Source organism: Cebidichthys violaceus, unplaced genomic scaffold (assembly GCF_023349555.1).
Source record: "Cebidichthys violaceus isolate CVI_PGR_0920_01 unplaced genomic scaffold, fCebVio1.0.p SCAF_10, whole genome shotgun sequence".
Classification (NCBI taxonomy): domain Eukaryota; kingdom Metazoa; phylum Chordata; class Actinopteri; order Perciformes; family Stichaeidae; genus Cebidichthys; species Cebidichthys violaceus.
Genome location: NW_027176263.1, coordinates 7084052 through 7104657, shown reverse-complemented (window position 1 = coordinate 7104657; position 20606 = coordinate 7084052). Strand labels below are relative to the sequence as shown.

At 39.4% G+C, this 20606-nt stretch overlaps 2 protein-coding genes across 3 annotated transcripts; both read left to right on the top strand.

The window, feature by feature from the left end:
• Window positions 1–1911: 1911 nt before the first annotated feature.
• On the top strand, window positions 1912–9716 carry LOC137881445 (inhibitor of nuclear factor kappa-B kinase subunit alpha-like). 2 transcript variants are annotated; one of them, XM_068723402.1, is made up of 22 exons: window positions 1912–2157; window positions 2549–2695; window positions 2783–2877; window positions 2989–3106; window positions 3195–3264; window positions 3361–3449; window positions 3560–3649; window positions 3742–3866; window positions 4081–4188; window positions 4303–4438; window positions 4557–4757; window positions 5134–5236; window positions 5375–5498; window positions 5586–5737; window positions 5838–5899; window positions 5986–6095; window positions 6442–6491; window positions 6759–6867; window positions 7008–7155; window positions 7248–7297; window positions 8807–8906; window positions 9029–9716. In XM_068723402.1, exons 2-22 carry the CDS (start codon window positions 2591–2593, stop codon window positions 9086–9088), a joined length of 2205 nt encoding a protein of 734 aa, XP_068579503.1. In that variant the 5' UTR covers window positions 1912–2157; window positions 2549–2590; the 3' UTR covers window positions 9089–9716. The 2 variants fall into 2 exon arrangements, with proteins under 2 accessions (XP_068579503.1, XP_068579509.1); XM_068723408.1 differs by lacking the exons at window positions 1912–2157; window positions 2549–2695 and having other exon boundaries at window positions 2792–2877; window positions 2989–3113.
• Window positions 9717–10444: 728 nt separating this feature from the next.
• On the top strand, window positions 10445–18961 carry erlin1 (ER lipid raft associated 1). The gene is made up of 12 exons (XM_068723390.1): window positions 10445–10588; window positions 11861–11989; window positions 12581–12662; window positions 13311–13357; window positions 13458–13519; window positions 13625–13750; window positions 13922–13995; window positions 15143–15201; window positions 15346–15437; window positions 15576–15665; window positions 15770–15849; window positions 16489–18961. The coding sequence occupies exons 2-12, from the start codon at window positions 11877–11879 to the stop codon at window positions 16663–16665; spliced, it is 1002 nt and encodes a 333-aa protein (XP_068579491.1). The 5' UTR covers window positions 10445–10588; window positions 11861–11876; the 3' UTR covers window positions 16666–18961.
• The last annotated feature ends 1645 nt before the right edge of the window (window positions 18962–20606 follow it).

The following is a 20606-nucleotide window of genomic DNA, read 5'->3' as shown; positions in this document are numbered from 1 at the left end:
TTTAAACTCCAACAAGTGAAGTCACGTCTTATTATGTTCTTTTTTTCTGAATACCATTTTAACTTGAAACAAGTGCCAAACATCTCTGACCCAAACCCTGCAGGCCATTTTAATACTCCTCTTACTCCTGTGTAAAATTGGACAAACACCTGGTAAACAGGCAGACAACCATTGAGTTTCATCGACCAAACTATTCATGCTTTCATCATCTGACACTCACACTCTTAATCACATGTGTTTTCAGCTTCTCCATTCAGATACCTGTCTGCTTCCTCTTTCCACAGCACCAACAAATAGTTGAATTCCGTTAAATAGAACTGGAAAATTGTGAGGCTAAACAGTTCTGAGAAGCTACTATTGGAGCTGTTGTGCATGCATAGTTTTACTTGTTTCATTTTCACAATGTATTTAGCTGGATATGAATATATGAATTCACCTGCACATCTTAATAAACTAGAGACAACAAACAGATTTGACTTTTGTGCAACTTGTAAAAATTAGAGAAAGTGAGGCAATATCAAATAAAGGCAATATCAAATAAAATGAATATCTAATAAGATCAGTTTAATTCATGGTTGAACAACATTGTCATTCAATCTTTAATTGGATAACTGACTTAAATCGGGTATGCTTCACAAACTCTGTTTCCCACAAAATGGAACAAACACAACAAAAGTACAGACAGTTACAGAGAATTATGTGCTATTGTTATCAATAGCAGTGTTTGCGTCAGCCCTTAATCACCGATATTGTCACATACCCTAACTAATCTAAAATGTTTCACAGTCTGTGAGCTAATTTCTTGTGTAAGAGCTTGAGAAATGATGATCTTTTCAAACCTCTGGAAACCACCTAACAGAAAATCTAAATATATAAATGATTGATATTGTTTATTTAAAAAAACAAAACATTATTTATTCTGTGTTTAGTTGGACTTGAAATGCAGATTTGTTCATGCAACTATGAAAGCTCAGCAATATTTGGTGATCTGACTGGAAAACAGATTCATTTTTTTTTTTAAACGTGGAAAACCTGACTAGCAAACAGAAGATCCATTTGGGATCTTTGTGTAGAAACAAGTCATGTTTTTCTTCTGGAAGACCATTTTTCAAACTACTATTTTTGCACTTGATTAAGTTATATTATACATGCATACCTCCACTCCACCTTTACTTGGCAAGCAGAAGAAGTTTCATCCAAAAAATATTTTTTCTAGATTTTCAAACTTCAAAACGGGTCAATTTGACCCACAACATAACAGGAGGGTTAAAGCCCTCTGACTGTGATCACAGAGATAAGTAATAAGGTGGGATGTTCCTCCTTAACCAAGAGAAAGAAGTTACATTGTACGTTAATTATCTATGACAATGTACTGGAAAAAACGGCCTCATTTCCTCTGCTTTCTGATCATAAATACAATAACACGCAAAACTCGAATTACGATACAAGGTCATAGGACATTTAACTATACCGCATGTTTGAATTGAGCTTGTAAAATTGGTTTTAAATAGACACTGTGCTTTTGTTTTAGAGTTGTTTTAGTGTTTCTTTGTGTGTGCAAGGGGTCTCTTTTAAATAAAAGGACTAACTATTACTTTACTGTAATGACCATCAGCTCATGGCTGAAGATGAGCATATGGCACCATCTAGTGGACAAATTAAGACCAATTAAGATCCATTCTTAGCAGTTTATGATGGACACGGTTGCGTTCAAGGTAAAAAATAAACGAATTGGCTTAACTCTGTTGATTTTAAATGCATCAGTTTACACGTTGGCAGCTAGTTTGGGTGTGGATGTGATGGGAAGTCCACGAACAAAGGAAGAGACGTTTTAGGAAACAGAAAGCCTCGTGCCCGTCCTGTCCGATGCTCTTAAACCAGACACGCATGCGCAGAAATATCGTCTGTCTGTCAGTATACACTTTCACTTTGCGCAGCTTTTTACTAAAAACTACAACAAAACACAAGATAAACTTGAACTTTTAAGCCGTGTTTGATGGACTGTAAAGTAATTGTATTTTTTCGCCGGCTCAACATACTTGCTTAAACACTAAATAACAAAAACGAGCCGTAAACCACACGGTTAGCTAACTTTGAAGCAACAATGTTCTCACATCCAAAGTAAGCTAACAGTGATCTGTCGACTCTGACCTCCTGGTGAGTTTGTGATGTTTGTAGAGTGAGATGTTGTCTTTAGTAGATTATTTTATCAACTTAGTTAACCTGTCTTTGAGTTATTTAACTTCCTGATCCTAATATTGTAACATTGGCTGTCCAATAACAACAACGCTAACGCTACTGTATGTCTCTATGCTTCCCTATAGGTCACTGTAACACAATAACACTAAAAGCAGCTATAAGAGTATGATTATCAATGAATAATAAGTAATAAAGAACATTTAACTGTTCAGTAACACCTTCCCCTGCAGATGCATAGAGGCAGATGTGTGATGAAATGGCTTTAAAAACAGGAGCCTTGATGAAGATGTACAGTGTGGTCCATAATGTTTCTGGACAGTGACACATCTTGTGTTTTTCGTCTTTGTAGCTGAGGTCTGCGTTCCCCAGCGGCACCGGGACCCCGCACACTATGGAGCGGACTGCACTGAAACAGAGCCAGCTGTGTGGCTCCTGGGAGATGAAGGAGAGACTCGGGACAGGAGGCTTTGGGCACGTCTACCTGTACCAGCACCTCGTAAGTTCTGTCATCTGAATGCAACATAAACCCCAGACCCAGGTGTGTTTTTAGCTCGCTTTTATTCCCTGTCTGTGTTTGGAGCAGGAGTTGGGAGAGAAGATTGCGGTGAAACTTTGTCGCCTGGAGCTGAACTCCAAGAACAAAGAACGCTGGGGCAGAGAGATTCAGATCATGAAGAAGTGAGTGTAAATCCTCCACTTATGTTCAAAAAGCAGCCTGTGAACAAACTCAACTGTACATCTTCTTCCTGTCAAACGAGCGCTGCATGTTTGGCTTTCTCTCTGTTCTAGGCTGAATCATGTGAACGTTGTTCAGGCCAGAGAAATTCCAGAGGAGTTGAGCTCCATTGCTTTAAATGACTTACCCCTGTTGGCCATGGAGTACTGCTCAAGAGGAGACCTACGCAAGGTACCAAGTGGGTATTTTATTCAAACCCCCATACAATTTGTTTTCTTTCCAAACATTGCACTGTTAACCTCTATACATCATTATTTAGGTTTTGAATAAACCAGAAAACTGCTGTGGACTAAAGGAGAGTGAAGTCCTTTCGCTGCTCAGTGACATTGGTAAAGTTTCCCTCTGCTTTTACTTTGACAAAAGTCATTGTTATCACATATTGATGCATAAGTGTATATGGAATAATTTTTGTTTTACAAACACAGGTGCTGGTATCCAATATCTCCATGAAAATAAGATAATTCACAGAGACCTAAAGCCAGAGAACATAGTTCTGCAGGAGATTGGTGGGAAGGTGAATTAATTTACTTTTTTTACATGCATGCAGCCTGTGTAATCTTCAATTTAATATATCATATGTTTTTCTGTGCCTTGCTCTCATTTTTAAACTATGTTTCCCTCCAGTTGGTCCATAAAATAATAGATCTGGGTTATGCAAAAGACCTAGATCAGGGCAGTCTCTGTACATCTTTTGTTGGAACTCTCCAGTATCTGGTAAGTGTTGCATCAGCAAGCAATGTTGTTGTTTTTTCAAAAGATGTCAACAATCAAGCCCTGTTATATAAATCTATCTGTATGTGTGCCAGGCTCCAGAGCTGTTTGAGAGTAAACCCTACACTGTAACGGTGGACTACTGGAGCTTTGGGACAGTGATCTTTGAATGCACTTGTGGTTTTCGCCCCTTTTTACACCACATGCAGCCGGTACAATGGTGAGTCCACATTGCAGCAATGCATTAATCGTCTCTTTTCGAAAGAATCTGGTCGTACACATGGCATTAAAACACACATTTAGGGAATGTAACATTTCAACAATCATGTATGCAGATTTTTTTCGGAATGTTTGGAACATGTTATGGGTCTAGTTTTTAATCTGTCGGCTTTGTTTTCAGTTCCCTCTTTTTGCGCTTTTGCCTTCTTTTGTAGGACAAGTAAAGTCAAGAACAAAGGTCCCAAAGACATCATGGCAATAGAGGACATGAACGGAGAAGTCCGATTCTCTACACATCTCCCTTATCCCAACAATGTCAGCAGGTAGAGACAAAGAAAAGAGGCTTTTTCAAACCAACCAGTCAAGCGGCCCTCATTCTAACTTGCATCTAACCTATGTGTGTGTGTGTGTGTGTGTGTGTGTGTGTGTGTTCTCAGGCCACTGCTGGAACCAGTCGAGTCCCTTCTGCAGATGTTGTTACTGTGGGACGCTGCAACGCGTGGTGGAGGACTGGATCCTGACACAAACAAGCCATATTGCTACACAGCTCTGCAGAATATTCTAAGCTTGAAGGTTAATAGTATAAACCTTGCCTTTTATTAAGACTTCATTGATTGCATTTATGGTTTTTTATATATCACTTGAGGACAGCACGTGAAGCAAACCGGCCCGGCTTTGTTTTTTTGGCCAGGTGATTCATGTGTTGGACATGACGTCGGCCCAGCTGCACTCTTTGGTTTTGGGTGCTGAGGAGAGCTTACACTCCCTGCAGCTTCGACTGGAGACACACACTCAGACACACCTCTCCCCGCTGAGTCAAGAGCTGCTGCTGGAGACGGGAATCTCCCTCGACCCACGCAGACCGCCCGCACACTGTCTGCCAGAGGGATTGGTATGTGACACACACACACACACACACACACACACACACAGACATAAACACAAATATTGAATGTCAAACAGTCCCAGCCACAAGTACATAAGCAGCAGATTTTAGAAATATTGTTTTTGTTGAGAAATTACGTCTGTATTACACTGGTAAATGGGAATTTTTTTTTCAGTTGTTTTCCCTTCATAATTCAACAATGCAGTTAAGTTAACATTTAGCTCCCAAAGTGTCATTGGTAGAGTAAAAATATATAAGGTAAATAATGTATTTTTGTGAAAAATAGTTTGACAATATGTTAGCAGACTGTATGAATCAGTGCATAGACTTGATCCGCCAACACGCTTCAGTATTCACAGTGATATTCCTTCTCTGCTTGCAGCGAGGTTGGGACAGCTCCATAGTGTTCCTGTTCGATAAGAGCCTGACCAAGTACTCTGGACCGCTGACGGCCAGACCTCTGCCAGACAGTGTCAACTTTATAGGTGAACATTTCAGATGTATAAATCTTTACAGGTTCTTCTCCGTTTGCAATGACTTTTTGGTCTGCGTGCAAGATCCAAATACTTTGAAAGTTATAGCAGCTTCTTTGAATGTGTTGTCTGATCCGTGTTTTGTCTCAGTCAGGGAGACTAAGACGCAGCTCCCGCTGTCTGCGCTGAGGAAGGTGTGGGGGGAAGCAGTCAGCTACATCTGCGGACTGAAAGAGGACTACATTCGTCTGTACCAGGGACAGAGGGCTGCCATGTAAGTGCACAAACACACACACACACACATGCATGCATGCACCCACACAATGAAACATCTGCCTACCTTGTGTTTGTGTATGTGTAGGCTGAGCCTGCTGCGCTACAACACCAACTTAACACGGTACAAGAACCTGCTGTTCTCCCAGTCACAGCAGCTCCGAGCCAAACTGGCTATTTTTAAGACCAGCATCCAGAATGATCTTGAGCAGTACACCAAGCAGAGACACATTGGCATCTGTGAGTGGATGTTCATCTCCTGCTGGGACACATCATTTAAAGTCCTTTTAATGAAGCCTTTGGTGAAATATCTGTGGTTGTTGTGTGTTTTTTTCTGAAGCTTCGGAAAAAATGTTGAAGACCTGGCAGGAAAATGAAGAGAAGGCCGATGGGTTCTCAAAGGTAGGACAGTTGTTTGTTATTAGCAGTCGTAAAGTCACTTGCAGTTATTTCAAAACACTGCATGCTAATGGTGTCATCTGCTGTAGGTTGCAGATGTGGGGTATCTGGATGAAGAGATAGTGGCTCTGCATTCAGAGATTGTGGAGTTGCAGAGGAGTCCATTTGCGAGGAGACAGGGGGATGTAATGGAACAGCTGTGAGTATCTCTGTTATATTTACATTATAATCATTTCCTGAAATAACATTATTCAAGTCTGCTACAAAACAATGGTTAGGTGGCCATATTTAAAATACAAAGAATTCGGTGACAAACAAACTTTAAAAAGATGTTATTAAGTCAGACTGTTGACACATTCTGACTTACTGGATTGGATGCATGTTATGAAAGAAGCATTCAGTCAGAATAACAGCAAGAAAAAACTGTTTCAATGTGCACATGGACATCTGACTGTTGTTTTCAGACAGGCTTGAGAAAATGTGAATGTATCATTTGAAAATAACTCGTATGCAAAGTGAACGCACTCTTTGCTTTTTTTTCCCAGTGAGGTAAAAGCTATTGAACTCTACAAGCAACTGAAAGCTAAATGCAAAAGTAAGTACAAATCATTACACATTAAAAATAATAGACAATAATTATAGGGGCTCCTGCTTTTTGTTGTTCATAGCCACTTACAGTGGAATCTGATTATGCTATGGATACAATTCAGCTGTATAACAAATAAATAAATTCACGATGGTCACCTCTGTTTGATGAATTCCTCCGCGTGGCCGTTGTGAATAGCAAGATGTTGTGTAGTATTTGTTTACATGCCTCTGTCAGATGATAGAACATGGATGATCATAGAAGTGTGTGTTACAGGTCCTGACCCTACACATGGCTACAGTGACAGCTCGGACATGGTGAAGATGATACTCCAAACAGTTCAGAACCAGGACAGAGTGCTGAAAGACTTGTACACTCACCTGAGGTAATACATCCAGTAGTTTAAACTAACAAACCACACACATAAACCACCAGGCACAGTTCAGTTCATCTGACATAGTGTTTAACAGTTCCCCGTGTGTCTTTTGTGGTTTCCCCTCATCTTTCTCTTTTTTTGTCCTGTAGTACAATTCTCGTGTGTAAGCAGCGCATCGTGGATTTGTTCCCTAAGTTGGAGAGGGCGGTGGAGAACATAAAAACTGCAGAGACTGCAGTGATGCAGATGCAAATGAAGAGACAGAAAGAGTTCTGGTACCTCCTCAAGATTGCCTGTGTGAGTAAATAAGGAATGGCACGCTGGAAAATATGCTCAGCTAATATGTCAAATTAAACTGCAGCTAATCCAGAGTGTGTTTGTGTGTTTAGGCCCAGAACAATACTCCATCACAGTCACTAATGCAACAACCCACTGACGGGTAAGTCACAAGTATATCTCACAGTTGTATCTGAAAAACACTGTTACAGGAATAGCCACTCCAAAACATCATGTAGCTGTTTTTTAGAAGATGAGTTTAAATCTACACTGAGCAGTACTTTAAGTTTAATGATCTTTTGAAACCAGCTGCTGGGTTTGATTCAATTCACAAAGCTGCCACAAGGGGTCACCCCATGCTCCTCAAAGTCCGGTAGCTTGAGGAAGAAACAGGACTCATATTCCCCTCTGTTCAAATGACTTATGGGCAATACGTTTTTTTTATTGTCAATTGCTAACACACATTCTTGAAAACAGGGCTCAGTTTGTCAAAACACTTAACACAATTATCAAAAACACAAACCCAAAGCGCAAAACACTTCATACATCCTGCAAAATAAAGCACTGCATTCAAAACTACAGAAACACTTTTCAAAATCAAATTTACACACCAAATGGCACATACTTTATTCATGTTAAAAGATTTTGTCCAACCAACTACACTCTGCTTTGTCTCAATAATAGTGATCTGTATAAAGAGAATTCTGCAGAGATACATGTGCAGAAACACAAATACATTTTGAAACATCCATCCGTCCATTATCTTTAACCCCTGAGGGGCTGGAGCCGATCCCAGCTGACAAGATACACACAAGACAGGTCGCCAGACTGTTGCAGAGCCATTTTGAAACAAAACCTTCTTATTTTTCTTCACTACAAATCAGTACAGCATGCTCAGCACATACAATATATATTACAGTTGTGTACTCGATTGACTACAGTAAACAAAATGAAAAACAGAGGAAAAGGAAAGAAAAGTACTTAGGCTGAGTCTGGCCCCAGCACCTCATCAACATCACAGGCAGTAGCTTCCCTGGCTAGCGCCTTGAGTCGGGTATTCAGCCCTGGACAACACCCACATCAATATCTACCCCTACCTCTGTGTTTTGAAATGCCCAACAGATGACTTCATGTCAGATTCCTGCGTCTTAAGTAGTAAACTGTGAGCAGTGTCTTGCAAAAGTTGCCACATTTAATTGCAAATTACGTGCAAAGCAGAACATGCTTTTAGAGTTGTTGAAACTTGAGCTGAGGTTCTGTTTTCTCTGAGTGTCAGTTTCAACAATTGTGCGTTTAAAAAAAAACTCGAGCCCCAAAAGACTCTGAAAGATAAACACTGCATTCCAGCTTGCATACTTTTTCTTTTTTATTTAAGTACATACTTCAGCTGCCCTTACAAAGTACATACTGTTGCATTCATTTGGGACATACTACTTTGTCATAACAGTGCACTTTGAACTTTCACCATCCTGCTCGTATATCCGGATGCAGAGGGACATCCTGGTATTTTTAGCACACTGCATTTGACATACTATGTGTTGAGACATGGTAGATCTCTTTTCTGGCACACTGGTAGTATATGTATTTGAATGTGAACAATTCTGACATTTATTGGGTCAGAGGTGGTAATCCCCGGAAAAAAAACATTCAAACACTCTTTTGTCTTTTGCAGTGAAACTGTTAATCAGTTGCTGGATGATAATCAGCGTTATCTGAGTCAACTAACATCTCTGCTGCAAGACGCCACCCAGGAGATGGAGCACAGTGTCATGGTATGGTATACAGGAGTGAGGCAGTGTGTGTTCATGCATGTAAACAGACCCTGTCAAGTAGATGGTAGATGGAGAAGGTTGTGTTTGGTAGTCCAGTATTAACGTGTTTGTGCTCTCTCCAGGATCAGGACTGGAGCTGGACTCAGTACACAGCAGTGAAGGCCCAACCCCAGAAGCTGTAGAAACTGACCAAAGACTCAGTGTTAACAGTTAGAGATGTATTCTGTAAACAAGTGCCTTATCAGAGTTACACTCTCTGAAAGCTTTGTGATTCCAAACTGTGTCTTTTTACATACATGTAATGTGTACATGGTAATGTGTGCCACAGCATGATATGGTAAGCTATTCATGTTTTAACTTAAATGTATATTATTGAGTTTTAGCTGTAACCAAGACTTATTTATTTTTCTTGTAATATTGATTAGAGTCAAACATTGCTGCTGAAAATCTATGCATGTTGGGATGTTTATAAATGTATGGCACATATCATGTTTAGTCTTTTTTCTGCAAGTGTTAAGCTGTTGAAAGTCGTTAGTATCTGGTTATTTACATTCACACAAGTGGACCAGACAACTGCCTGGACACATACAGGAAATTACTTGTTTATAAGACCCCGGGTTCAACATTCTCCTGGGAGCTGGTGAAATGCAAACAGCAAGGACAAGAAGAACAAGAGTAACATCATGCATACAATAGAAATTAAAGTAACAGGCACAGTTAAAGGCAGTGCATTTAGTCAGGACATACTTCAGCCAAATAGTATCTTGAATTTTTCCTCTTAAATGATTCATTAAAGGAGGAAGAACATCAGTCCTGTCATCTGTGGAAAATTTCTTTGAAATGATGCAAAATCAATATAGTATGTGAAGCAATATCCTGTTGTTTAGCTCATATACTGACCTCCATCATTAAGCCCACATTGTTGTTTAATGTGTGGTTTTCACACTTAAACCATTGTCTGGGCAAAGCAGGCAGACTTTTCACATTTCAGTGAATATATAAGTAAGTACTGTAGTGTACTAATTTGTGATGATACCAGACACTGAAACACAAATACATATGTATGTATATTTGTGTGTGTATATATTTATCTATATATTTAGATAGATAACGATGCACGTGGCAGTCTGCCTTCCTTTTTACATATTATTATACTAAAATCTACTAATATTATATATAAATATCCAAAAGTTAGCATCAATGGTTGTACCACACATTAATTTCATCCATTAATAATCTAACAACAGAGGGGAAATTTGTTTTAATGATAACATAAAATAAATCAAAAAACATTTGGCATTTCAATACTTACTGCTTTTTTAAATAATAAAACGTCATATATAAAATACCAATTTTAAGTTCACTGTACGTTAATATGAAGGCAGAATTAAAGCTTTCAAGACAGTATTGACATCTGAATATTTAAAGGACACATATAATTTAATTTATTTATACTAAACAAATAGTTGACCAGATGAATGCCATATTATTTCCGACAGCACCTGAAGGCAGCATCACGTAACAAGTAAAAGCGAGAGCGTAACCTGTGGGAGGCGGGGTGAGGGGGACGTTCAATGATTAGACCAGAAACATACGATTCAATACAGTGGTGCTTTTATTTAGCATAAACCAGACATTCATTCTTACGCTTACACATTTATTTTATTCCAGCGTTGTGCCAGGTGAGTTAACTCGTTGGGTTTACGCTTGCAGCACAACGATGCTAATGCTAACATTTGAACTAGCTGTTAGCTGCAGGACACTGACCGAGTGGGTGACTTCCGATACCCGATAACGAGAGCTAGCTAGCTATCGAACGTAATCTAGGTTATCGTTATAGACCGAGTGGTGTGTCAGTCTTTGCTATTGCTGAATTAAATGAGTTCAGAACTGGACGTTAGGTGGTTTTGTTGAAGGATATATATATATATATATATTATTACATATCTGTGATACAATCACGTTTCTTCATGTGTTGACAGAGGAACTAACGTTAGATACTTGCTAGCTTCCTGACAAGTAGCCTGATTCTACAAGCTAATGTTAGCTAATCGTGTTTTTTAAACGTTAACACTACCTCATGAAGTGCTCTTTCTAATTAATGCAGCTCGTGATAATGCATTGCTTTGTACAGTTATCATGACATATTACGTTATCTGTTTAAGACATCACTATAGGGTTAACACTTTCTGTCACGTACACATTAACTATAAACTTGGTCTTAGATGTATAAATGAACTACTCTGTCTGCGGTTGTTTACTTAACGCTTCTGACCTGGTATGTGTTAAAGTCAGGATCTAGCTCAGTCTGGTGAAGCTAACTAACACAAAATATAATATGACACGCTGTGTAACGTCTGTATAATGTTGCATTTATACTTAATTAACTGTTATTTTAAAAGCGAAAAAACCAAGCAACACCTTCTGAGCATTTTCTTATTCTTGCTTTGCTAATAAAGATGCAGTTAAGTTCTGTAATACTAGAGTTTTCAATGAAATATCTACATGCTGTTGCACCCCTTGCAAAGTTTGTCAAACAAAGCTCAGTGAAAAATACAGTTTCTACCCATTTTAGATCTTTTAAAAAAATAGTAATTTTGAGGTGTATATATAATATTTTATAATAGTTTGTCCACTCTATTTGAGGGTAGATTAAATGTTTGATTTACCTCCCAGTATAATGCAATACAACACAAACTACAGTGTTTAAGACTGTAAAGCTTTGAGCATACAGTTAATAAGCACAGCAGAGCCCAACATTAAAACCTTCATGAAAGTATTTATTTCGTGAGACTGCTTTAGTTTTAGCATGGTTTACCGAACACTGCGTGTACTGCTGCTGACATTTACAGTGAAGGTCTGACCACAGGTCTGAAGGTGCCCTGAGTACATATTATTGTTGTATAAATATTTCAGTATGCTTATGTTTTTTTGTTTTTTTTCTATGCCTGCAGGTCAGTACTTGCAAGGATGACGATGCCGCACGTAGGGGCAGTATTTGGAGCAATAGCAGGAGTGATGGCCATCATGTTGCACTCCTCCATTCACAAGATAGAAGAAGGACACCTTGCTGTGTACTACAGGTATTAAAACACTGACCTGTAGTATCTGTGCCTGACACAAATAACACATACAGTATATACTAAGATGACATATTGTTATTTCCTGATAATGATAAATATACATTTTGTATGGATGTGGAAATATGATCTGGGATACTTAGCTTGCATGCAAACCTGTTACACCACAGAGAGAGAAAAGAGAAGCCTTTTAGCTCAGGATTGTCTAGTCCAGACCTGATTATCAGAGCTGCTCCTACAAGTGTCTGCATTTGTACAAATGAATCAATTGTTGCACAGACTGATCCACAACAGTGATTACGATTACACTTCACTGGTCCCAAGGTTAGACCTTGAGGGTATTATATTTAACTTCACGACTACAATATAACCTAGATATAAGGCCTTAATTGTTGACTATGTTCATGAGTTGGACAAAGCAGGGATACCCTGTGATTTAATGCAAAGATTTTCAACTCCACCCTCATACTTTTCAGTTACACCTGAATAAACAACTTTAAGTCCTTTTCTTTTTCTCCACCCTCTATACATATCGTCAGTAGTTACTCTAATGTTAAGAAGTCAGACCAAATAATTTGTTTGTATTTGTTTTAGGGGTGGGGCATTGCTGACTTCTCCCAACGGTCCTGGATATCACATTATGCTGCCTTTCATTACCACTTACAGATCAGTGCAGGTAAACCTACCTCTCAGCCCTGGAACGTGGCCTGTTAGCAGAGGCCTGTGCAATGTAGGAGTCAACCAGAAGGTGCTGATGCATAAAAACCAGAATGGGATCTTCTATAAATACATCAGCTGCAGCGAGCAAATGGTTGCTATTCAACCATGGCTGCGGTGGCTTTATTTTACACCAAGCTAATGCACCGCTTGTTGCGCTATTAAATATGCATAGAATTGCAAGTAAAATTATTATAACATTGTTTTAGGGCTCATGTCACTGAGATATTTTTGATCAACCTTCAAGTTGAATTACATATTATAGTAATTAAAGTAATTTTCAGGTTGTAGCCTTTACTTCCCCATCAGCTGTGACCAGCTTTTTTTTTTTTCCCATTAACTCTAAAATCCATTGAAAATCACATTAAATCGATGCTCACCTTCGTTTGCATGAAAGGCAAAATTCCAGAAATTGTATATAATAATGTATGTATCATTGACGCTTAACTTAAAACAAGCACGCACTACGTTATCTACTATTTTTTTGTTTTTTTTTTGTAAACTAGTAACATAAGACTTGAAGAAATGCTCATGTCACATGTTAAATCCCTGTTTTAAACGGCCTGTGTGATCGTTATGTGATCGTTATTTAATTTTTGTGTTTTAGACCACTCTCCAAACTGATGAGATCAAGAATGTGCCTTGTGGAACGAGGTAACACTGAGCTTATTGACGTAGCTGTTAAGAAATGGATCAATTCATGAAAATCATTATGTATTAAACATTAAGATGAACCTTTTTCTTTCCTTTACAGCGGTGGTGTGATGATCTATTTCGACAGGATAGAAGTTGTTAACATGCTGGTCCCTTTAGCAGGTACAACATGTTCCATTATTGTCATTGCTAAACTTCCTCATTTGATTGAACCCTGCCAGCTGCTTGGCATTACAACAACAGTTGCCTTTGTTTGTTTATTTGCAGTTGTGGAAATTGTGAGAAACTACACGGCTGACTATGACAAAACTCTAATCTTCAACAAGATTCACCATGAACTCAATCAGTTCTGCAGTGTACACACACTACAGGAGGTCTACATTGACTTATTTGGTGAGTACGCTTTTGCTGCTGTGGCAATAGAGAATATATCTGTCTAATAAAGCAGACGGCATTGCTTCATTTTAATGTTATACATAAATGCCGACTAGGGGTGCTGTTCTATGTTCTGTTTTATACACTGTATGTTGTGTATTCAAACAACAGCTGTTTTTTGTCTTGCAGACATTATAGACGAGAACCTGAAGACAGCTTTGCAGAAAGATCTTATTGGCATGGCGCCTGGACTTACAATACAGGTATTTAAACACACACCATCGTAACTTGAGGGATGCAGTAAGTAGAAAGACTGGGATTCAAGTCACAGTGACAGTGATTGGTCAGCTCGGGCGGCTCGTGTTTTCTCCTACGAGTCTCTGATGCTGCTGGAGATAGTTCAGAGTAGCATTCTTCTCCTTATCAGTAACACACATCTCGCAATTTACACTGCGAACCTTCTCGATGCGATTGCTGCTCTCTATCACAGTGAAGGAAAGAACGTAAACCGAGATTTCATCGCAGTATTTGCAGTCGTCTTCTAATGAAACAAGGCAGTGGTTTAGGTGATGGCATGAGGAGACGGAGAGGCTGTTTGTTCAAAGCCAAAATGTTTTGTCTCTTCTCCCAACTGGCTTCAGCAAGAGTTTGATTGACAGATGGTTCATCCAATCACCTGCTAAGTATTATTTTTTTTAGGTGCCTGCCCTTTTCAATGGTGGGTCAGGTTTCAAGAAAGCTGCCATCCTCATGAAAACATCCATATCAGAGTTGAAATCATAAACTTACCATCCTTCCACCAATATTGTTCATCAGCAAAAAACATAATCTAATTCTGTGAAGAAAACAACAAGTACTTGAAGTACTAGAAGCAGTGTAGGGTGGGTCTCCTCATAATGTGGGTTGGGGGGGGGGGGAATTTAATTCAACTACCTTAAATAACAGGTCGCTCAACTGCCAATGGCTGTTAAAGAATACATTTGTCATGTGGATGAGAGGGAACTTTAGCATTTCCAAAATATTCTCTTGCACACTTATTGCTAATGTGCTATTGGCTGAGCTACCACATGCCAATGGTGGCACCCATGCCTAAGGTTGCCTACCCTGGACCTAAAACATAGGTGTCCTCGGTGGGCCTGCCCTTAATCCCCTGCACCAACTATAAATCCAGTTTGAGCTGTGAGCCAATATACTCTCTGGTACTGTTGGTTTTTTTAATGACATAAAATATAAACACGTGGCCCAAAAGACATGCATTTAAACACAACCATCACATGACAGTAGACCAATTCCTACTTGAAAACCCAAACTAGCCTGATAACAGCTCGCTGTAAAATATGTTGTTCGATTGATTGAAGGGTCAATTTATTTTTTTCTCTCTTTTCCTCTGCACGGTTTCAACGAATGAAGGCGGTCCGTGTTACCAAGCCGAAGATCCCCGAATCTATCAGGAGGAACTTTGAACTCATGTGAGTTTGTAAATCTGTACTTGATAGCGTAGTCTTAGTGCACGTTTCACATTCTGTTACCCACCCACTCAAGTCAAAGACGACCACACAGAAAATACAATAATTGCAAGAACTTTTTTTTGTGTATGTGTGTTGTATATGCAGGGAAGCAGAGAAGACTCGTCTGTTGGTAACAGCTCAGACTCAGAGGGTGGTGGAGAAGGAAGCCGAGACCGAAAGAAAGAGGGCCATTATTGGTAAATGTGCTGCTGCTTTACTGTAAATCAGCCAGCCGGGTTGTCATTTGCATGACGGTTGTCACAGTTTTATCATCATCTCATATGTAGCCCTGCTATCTCCATCTGTTAACACTCGCATGTTTTGCTGTCCTACAGAGGCTCAGAAAGTGGCCCAGGTAGCAGAGATCCATTTCCAACAGAAGGTGATGGAGAAAGAGACGGAGAAGAGGATCTCTGAAATAGAGGGTTAGAATCCTCTGAGATGGATTTGTGTATTCCTGTTTGCAGTGGCGACTGGTGAACTGGTCCGTCATGTGTCTGTCTCATTCAACACTGTCTCTTTGTTTCAGACTCTGCCTTTTTGGCGAGGGAGAAGGCTAAAGCTGATGCTGAGTATTACACTGCTGCAAAGTATGCTGAAGCAAACAGGGTAAAAAAAACAACAACACATACATACAACCTCTAATCTAATGGCTTTAAGATAGAGTTACAATATTGGGAAGTATATTTGTGGAAGCTACAATATAATCATTGTAACAGTATAAGTATACGGGTTACTCTGAATTACAGAAAGGGGACGTACCAGGTCATGATTGATTAGTCGTTGTCTCCCGAGTTGAGACCTTAATGGACTCGTCTCATGGTCAGTGTAGTGACTATGTGGCTATTCTTGTGTGCTATCACACCTCAGCTCTTTTCTCTGAATGTTGATGTTATCAACCACCTCCACACTGAAACAAATCCAGCCAGCAGCAGTGTTACGTTCACTTTTAGCCGTGCTGCACATTGTCACGTTAAAACACACTACAAGATTTTAAAAATAATGATTAATTATATTATCGTGTTGCTTGGAAACACTGTCGGCTGTTCGGGCTTGTCTCTCTCATTGGCTGTTATGGTCCTGCTCAGAAAATACTGATGTTATCAATCAATATCAAACATGTTTGTTCTTATCGTCGAAGTCCTGAGGAGGCTGCAAACTGTTCTAACGGAGTTCAGTATTCTCTGATAATGAGCCAGCCTCAATCTAATCCTCACATGCTGTTGTCTTTCTTCTAAATCTTTCCAGATGAAGTTAACCCCAGAGTACATGGAGCTGATGAAGTACCAGGCCATAGCCGCTAACAGTAAGATCTACTTTGGCCAGGACATCCCGAACATGTTTGTAGAGGGAAGCAACAGCCCCCCGAAGTCTGTGCGCTCCCTTCATCAACCAGACTTTCTAAAAACAAAGGAGGGGCAATGAGCCCACCGCTCTGCCTCTGCAAAAGCCAGGAGGACCCGACGAGGACTTGTGAGGTGGGGAGCACTGAACTGAAGATGGTGGGTGGGATGGCTTCTCAGCTAGTTTGATGAATAACGCACTTCAGTCTTAAATTTAAATGGCAAAGAAAGGGTGTGAAAATTTAAGGGCAAGCAGAAGTGAGAGCTAGGGAAGGCGAGATGAAAGGGAAAGGTTTTTTTTGGTTTTTTTACCTTCCACTGTTTTGAGGAAGTCAAGTTTTAGGAATAAGAATGATGCCATAGTTAAAAATCAAATCAATAATAAATGCTTATGCCTGGGAAGGTGACAGCAAGTAGTCACCGTAATTTACACTTGCTTGCAATCAGTGCAGTGTTTAACTTTGCTGCATTCATTGTGTTTGTTGTATGCAAGACGAGTGATGAAAATTATTTTTGAGGATTCATTTCTGGTTGAGCTGAACTGGAAGCTAACAGGTGACACTAATTAATTAAATGCAGTTTGGTTTGTGTAAGTGTGCATTGTGGGTAGTTTCATCTCTGTGCTATCTTCTCTTCCACTAAACCACGAGTTCTTCTCTCTCAACATGAATGAATGTGAGGACTTCTAATTACATGCTGCTTGTGGATGAACATAAAATAGTTATGAGCGTTATGCATTTGTCATTTACAGCATTTCCAGTTGACTGAAATCATACAGACATGAAAACTGATCTGTGAAAGTTTTATTTTTAAACGATAGCTTTCTAGAAACAAGTGGCCTGACTTTGTTAAAATGTTCCCTGAATTTGCATAAAGTTGGATACAATCCTACAGATACTTAAGTCTTTGAAGCTGGAGGGCTGTCGTTGTGTTCGCAGTTTATATAGTAAATATACAGTGGTGTCAGAGTGGTAGTAATGTGGTTTATTTCCTGTTAGCTTGGTGGTAGTTTGCTGTTAGTTGTAGTGAAGACTTGAGATGATGCACTAAGACCTGCTGTGGCATTTACTGTGAGAAAGAGAAAGTCATTCAGATGTTCTAATTTAAGTTGATTCATAATTAAAAGTGAATTAATATGGAAGCGTAACAATACAACAGTTGTGTGATAGTGCCACAGGAGGAAGTCGTGGTTTGTATTTCTGGTGAAGAAGGACGTACATCTTCTTCCTCCCTCTGGTTTTGATTATCAGGGCATGCATGTGGAGAGGTGTAGTGGCTTGATTCAGATGATTAGTAGTGCCTGCATTTGTCTGCCAACTCTGCTATACAGCTTATTCACATGTGAGGAAATGTAAATTCTCAGGAAATTGACTTTTATTTTTAACAAAAAGCTGCTCAATGTTTGGACAGAGCTTACACCCTTAAAAGTAAAAATTGACAATTGTGCAAGAAAAAAAATAGTTGAAAATCTGGTGGAACAAGAAAGTAACTTTTTGATTTGAAGATGATTTTTTTTTTTCACTAGAATAAAATTGTCTTCTGCAAATATTTGACATGAGCATCTGAGACATTGAATACTATGAGCATGTCCGTCTGTCAAAGTATAAATGTTATAAACAAAATCTCCTTTCTATGGTCAATGTTTACACTTTTCTGTAATGCAAGAATTAATAGGCTGCAAAGTTTTTCAGTCTCTACTAAACAAGATCATTTTAATGGCAACACAAGCAACACACATGTCCTAATTACAGTATTAACTTACTCTCAAGTGAGAACTACTTTAATCTTTGATCAGTTTTGTGTGGCAATATGAGTTCCAGCGTTGCTCTATTAAAAGATGAATGTTGACAAAGCTTTGGCTTCAATAAGATGCAAGTTGGTGCTAGTTTTTATTATACGTTTTGATGCTTTTGTTCAGCTCTCTTATATAGTACTTCCACTTTTCAGAATGCAAGCCTTAAAAAGATAATGGGTTACCCCCAGACTTAAAGATTCAGTGATTCCTATCAACTAAAAAGCTCCATTTGAACTTAACTGTGAGACTTCTTAAAGAGCTTGGACGTACACACTGAACTGTATGCCTCATCACAGAGTTTATCTGAGAAAGACAGAACTAGCAGTGGACTAACTACTAGACGTTGTGATGTTTACTTGACCTGTGAATGGCAGTTTAAAGGCTGCGTTCTGCTTTTGCTTTGGTGGTGGGTTTAAATAAAGATGCAAAAGTATGAATCAATGATTTTTTTTTTTTTTTTTGGGTCAACATTTTGTACAATCTGTGAAATTCAAACATTGTCTCCTTGTTCTAAAAGGTTTATATGCAAAAATGTTTTCAAGTTTTGACAATGTTCTTATGTAAAATAAAACCTATTTTGGTACCTCTCTTCTCTCTCTCCTCTCTCTCTGTGTGTGTGTGTGTGTGTGTGTGTGTGTGTGTGTGTGTGTGTGTGTGTGTGTGTGTGTGTGTGTGTGTGTGTGTGTGTGTGTGTGTGTGTGTGTGTGTGTGTGTGTGTGTGTGTGTGTGTGTGTGTGTGTGTGTGTGTGTGTGTGTTACACGTGGAGGCCAGCAGGAGGAAAGCTAACACCGTGTTGAATGCTAAATGCTCTGCTTAAATCACTGAGACAGATTTTCACCAAGTGGCGATTGAAGTACAGATAAGACGAGTCTAACTGTGCATAAGCACTGAAGTATGGGCTCAATTAAGGGTCAGTTGGATATGCAGCATGCATTATGTTTAGAGAAATGTAGAGCTATGCAAAGAGAAAAATAAAGTTTGTGCACAAGTTAAATCAGATGAGAGGTTACACAATGACTGAGGAATACATTGCTGATGTATGTGCACTGATCAGAAGAAGAAAACTAATGAAACTGAAAGTTCCCATATTCTGTGGGACACCTAAACTCCACATGCTGAAGTTACAAGTTTGGATTTTCTGTTTTTCACTGTGGGTATTTTCTATACATTCACAAACAAATATATCCAGTGTAGATGTTTTTCAATGGTTTACAATTGGTGATGGATTATTATTTCTGAACAATGCTTTACACGCTCAAAATCTCATGTCATTTATTCCACCAAATATTTCAGTTAATAATTCACACAATGTACATGTGTTGGCTAGTCACATAGAATATAAAAAACACAATCCATCACAATCCCTGTTGTTCTAACACACATAATGTGTTTGTCTGACGAGTGTAAAATGGTCATCCCAAGAGACTCTAAATCTCAAGCCCTGCCCTCAGCAAGGCCAGTCAGCTGTTAACAAAGGCTTTCCAGGAAGCAGTCAGTCAGTGTGTGTGTGTGTGTGTGTGTGTGTGTGTGTGTGTGTGTGACCACTGCCTGAATAACCAGATGAGGGATAGCTTCCTCTTATGTCCTCTCAGTCCTTACAGATCCTGTCACAGCCAAACCAGTCTTTGCCTTCTGAATAAGGGTGCTTAGTTATAGACTGACCCCAGATCTGTTTTTTCCTGATGTCAGAATTTGAGTGTAAATAATCTTCACTCACCATCTTGTTTACTTAACTGAAAAGTTGTTTTTGTCTGGGCTCATTTTAATGGTCTCACTTGGTGTCAAGGGTGCAAAGCCAGCGGGTTTAAAGCCCCCCCCCCTCTCTCCCTCAGGAAGTGGTGTCAAGGTCACGTTTGCTGCTTCCTGGATCAGCCAGCGCTTCACTTTCCTTCCTTTTGTCCCTGATCATCAGATCCAGCATGATCCTTCTAGCTTTGACTCCTCCCTGGATACAAGGGTGTGGTCCCTCATCTCTGAGTGAAGGCCTCTGAATCTGAATCTACTCCCCAAGCAGCAGAATACGATTCATCAGCTGCAGTCAGCGCCATCATCAGCAGCTGCTCTGCTCTGCAGCTTTCTCTCACATTCCTATCCGATGTGTGTGTCACAAAGAACATTAGCTTTGCTATTTCTCAGCACTTTTCTCCTCCACATTTCTGTGGTGAACCCTCTGGATGGATTTTGCAGTCATTTCACGAGTCAGCTAAAAAGGCTCTAAATCTAATTC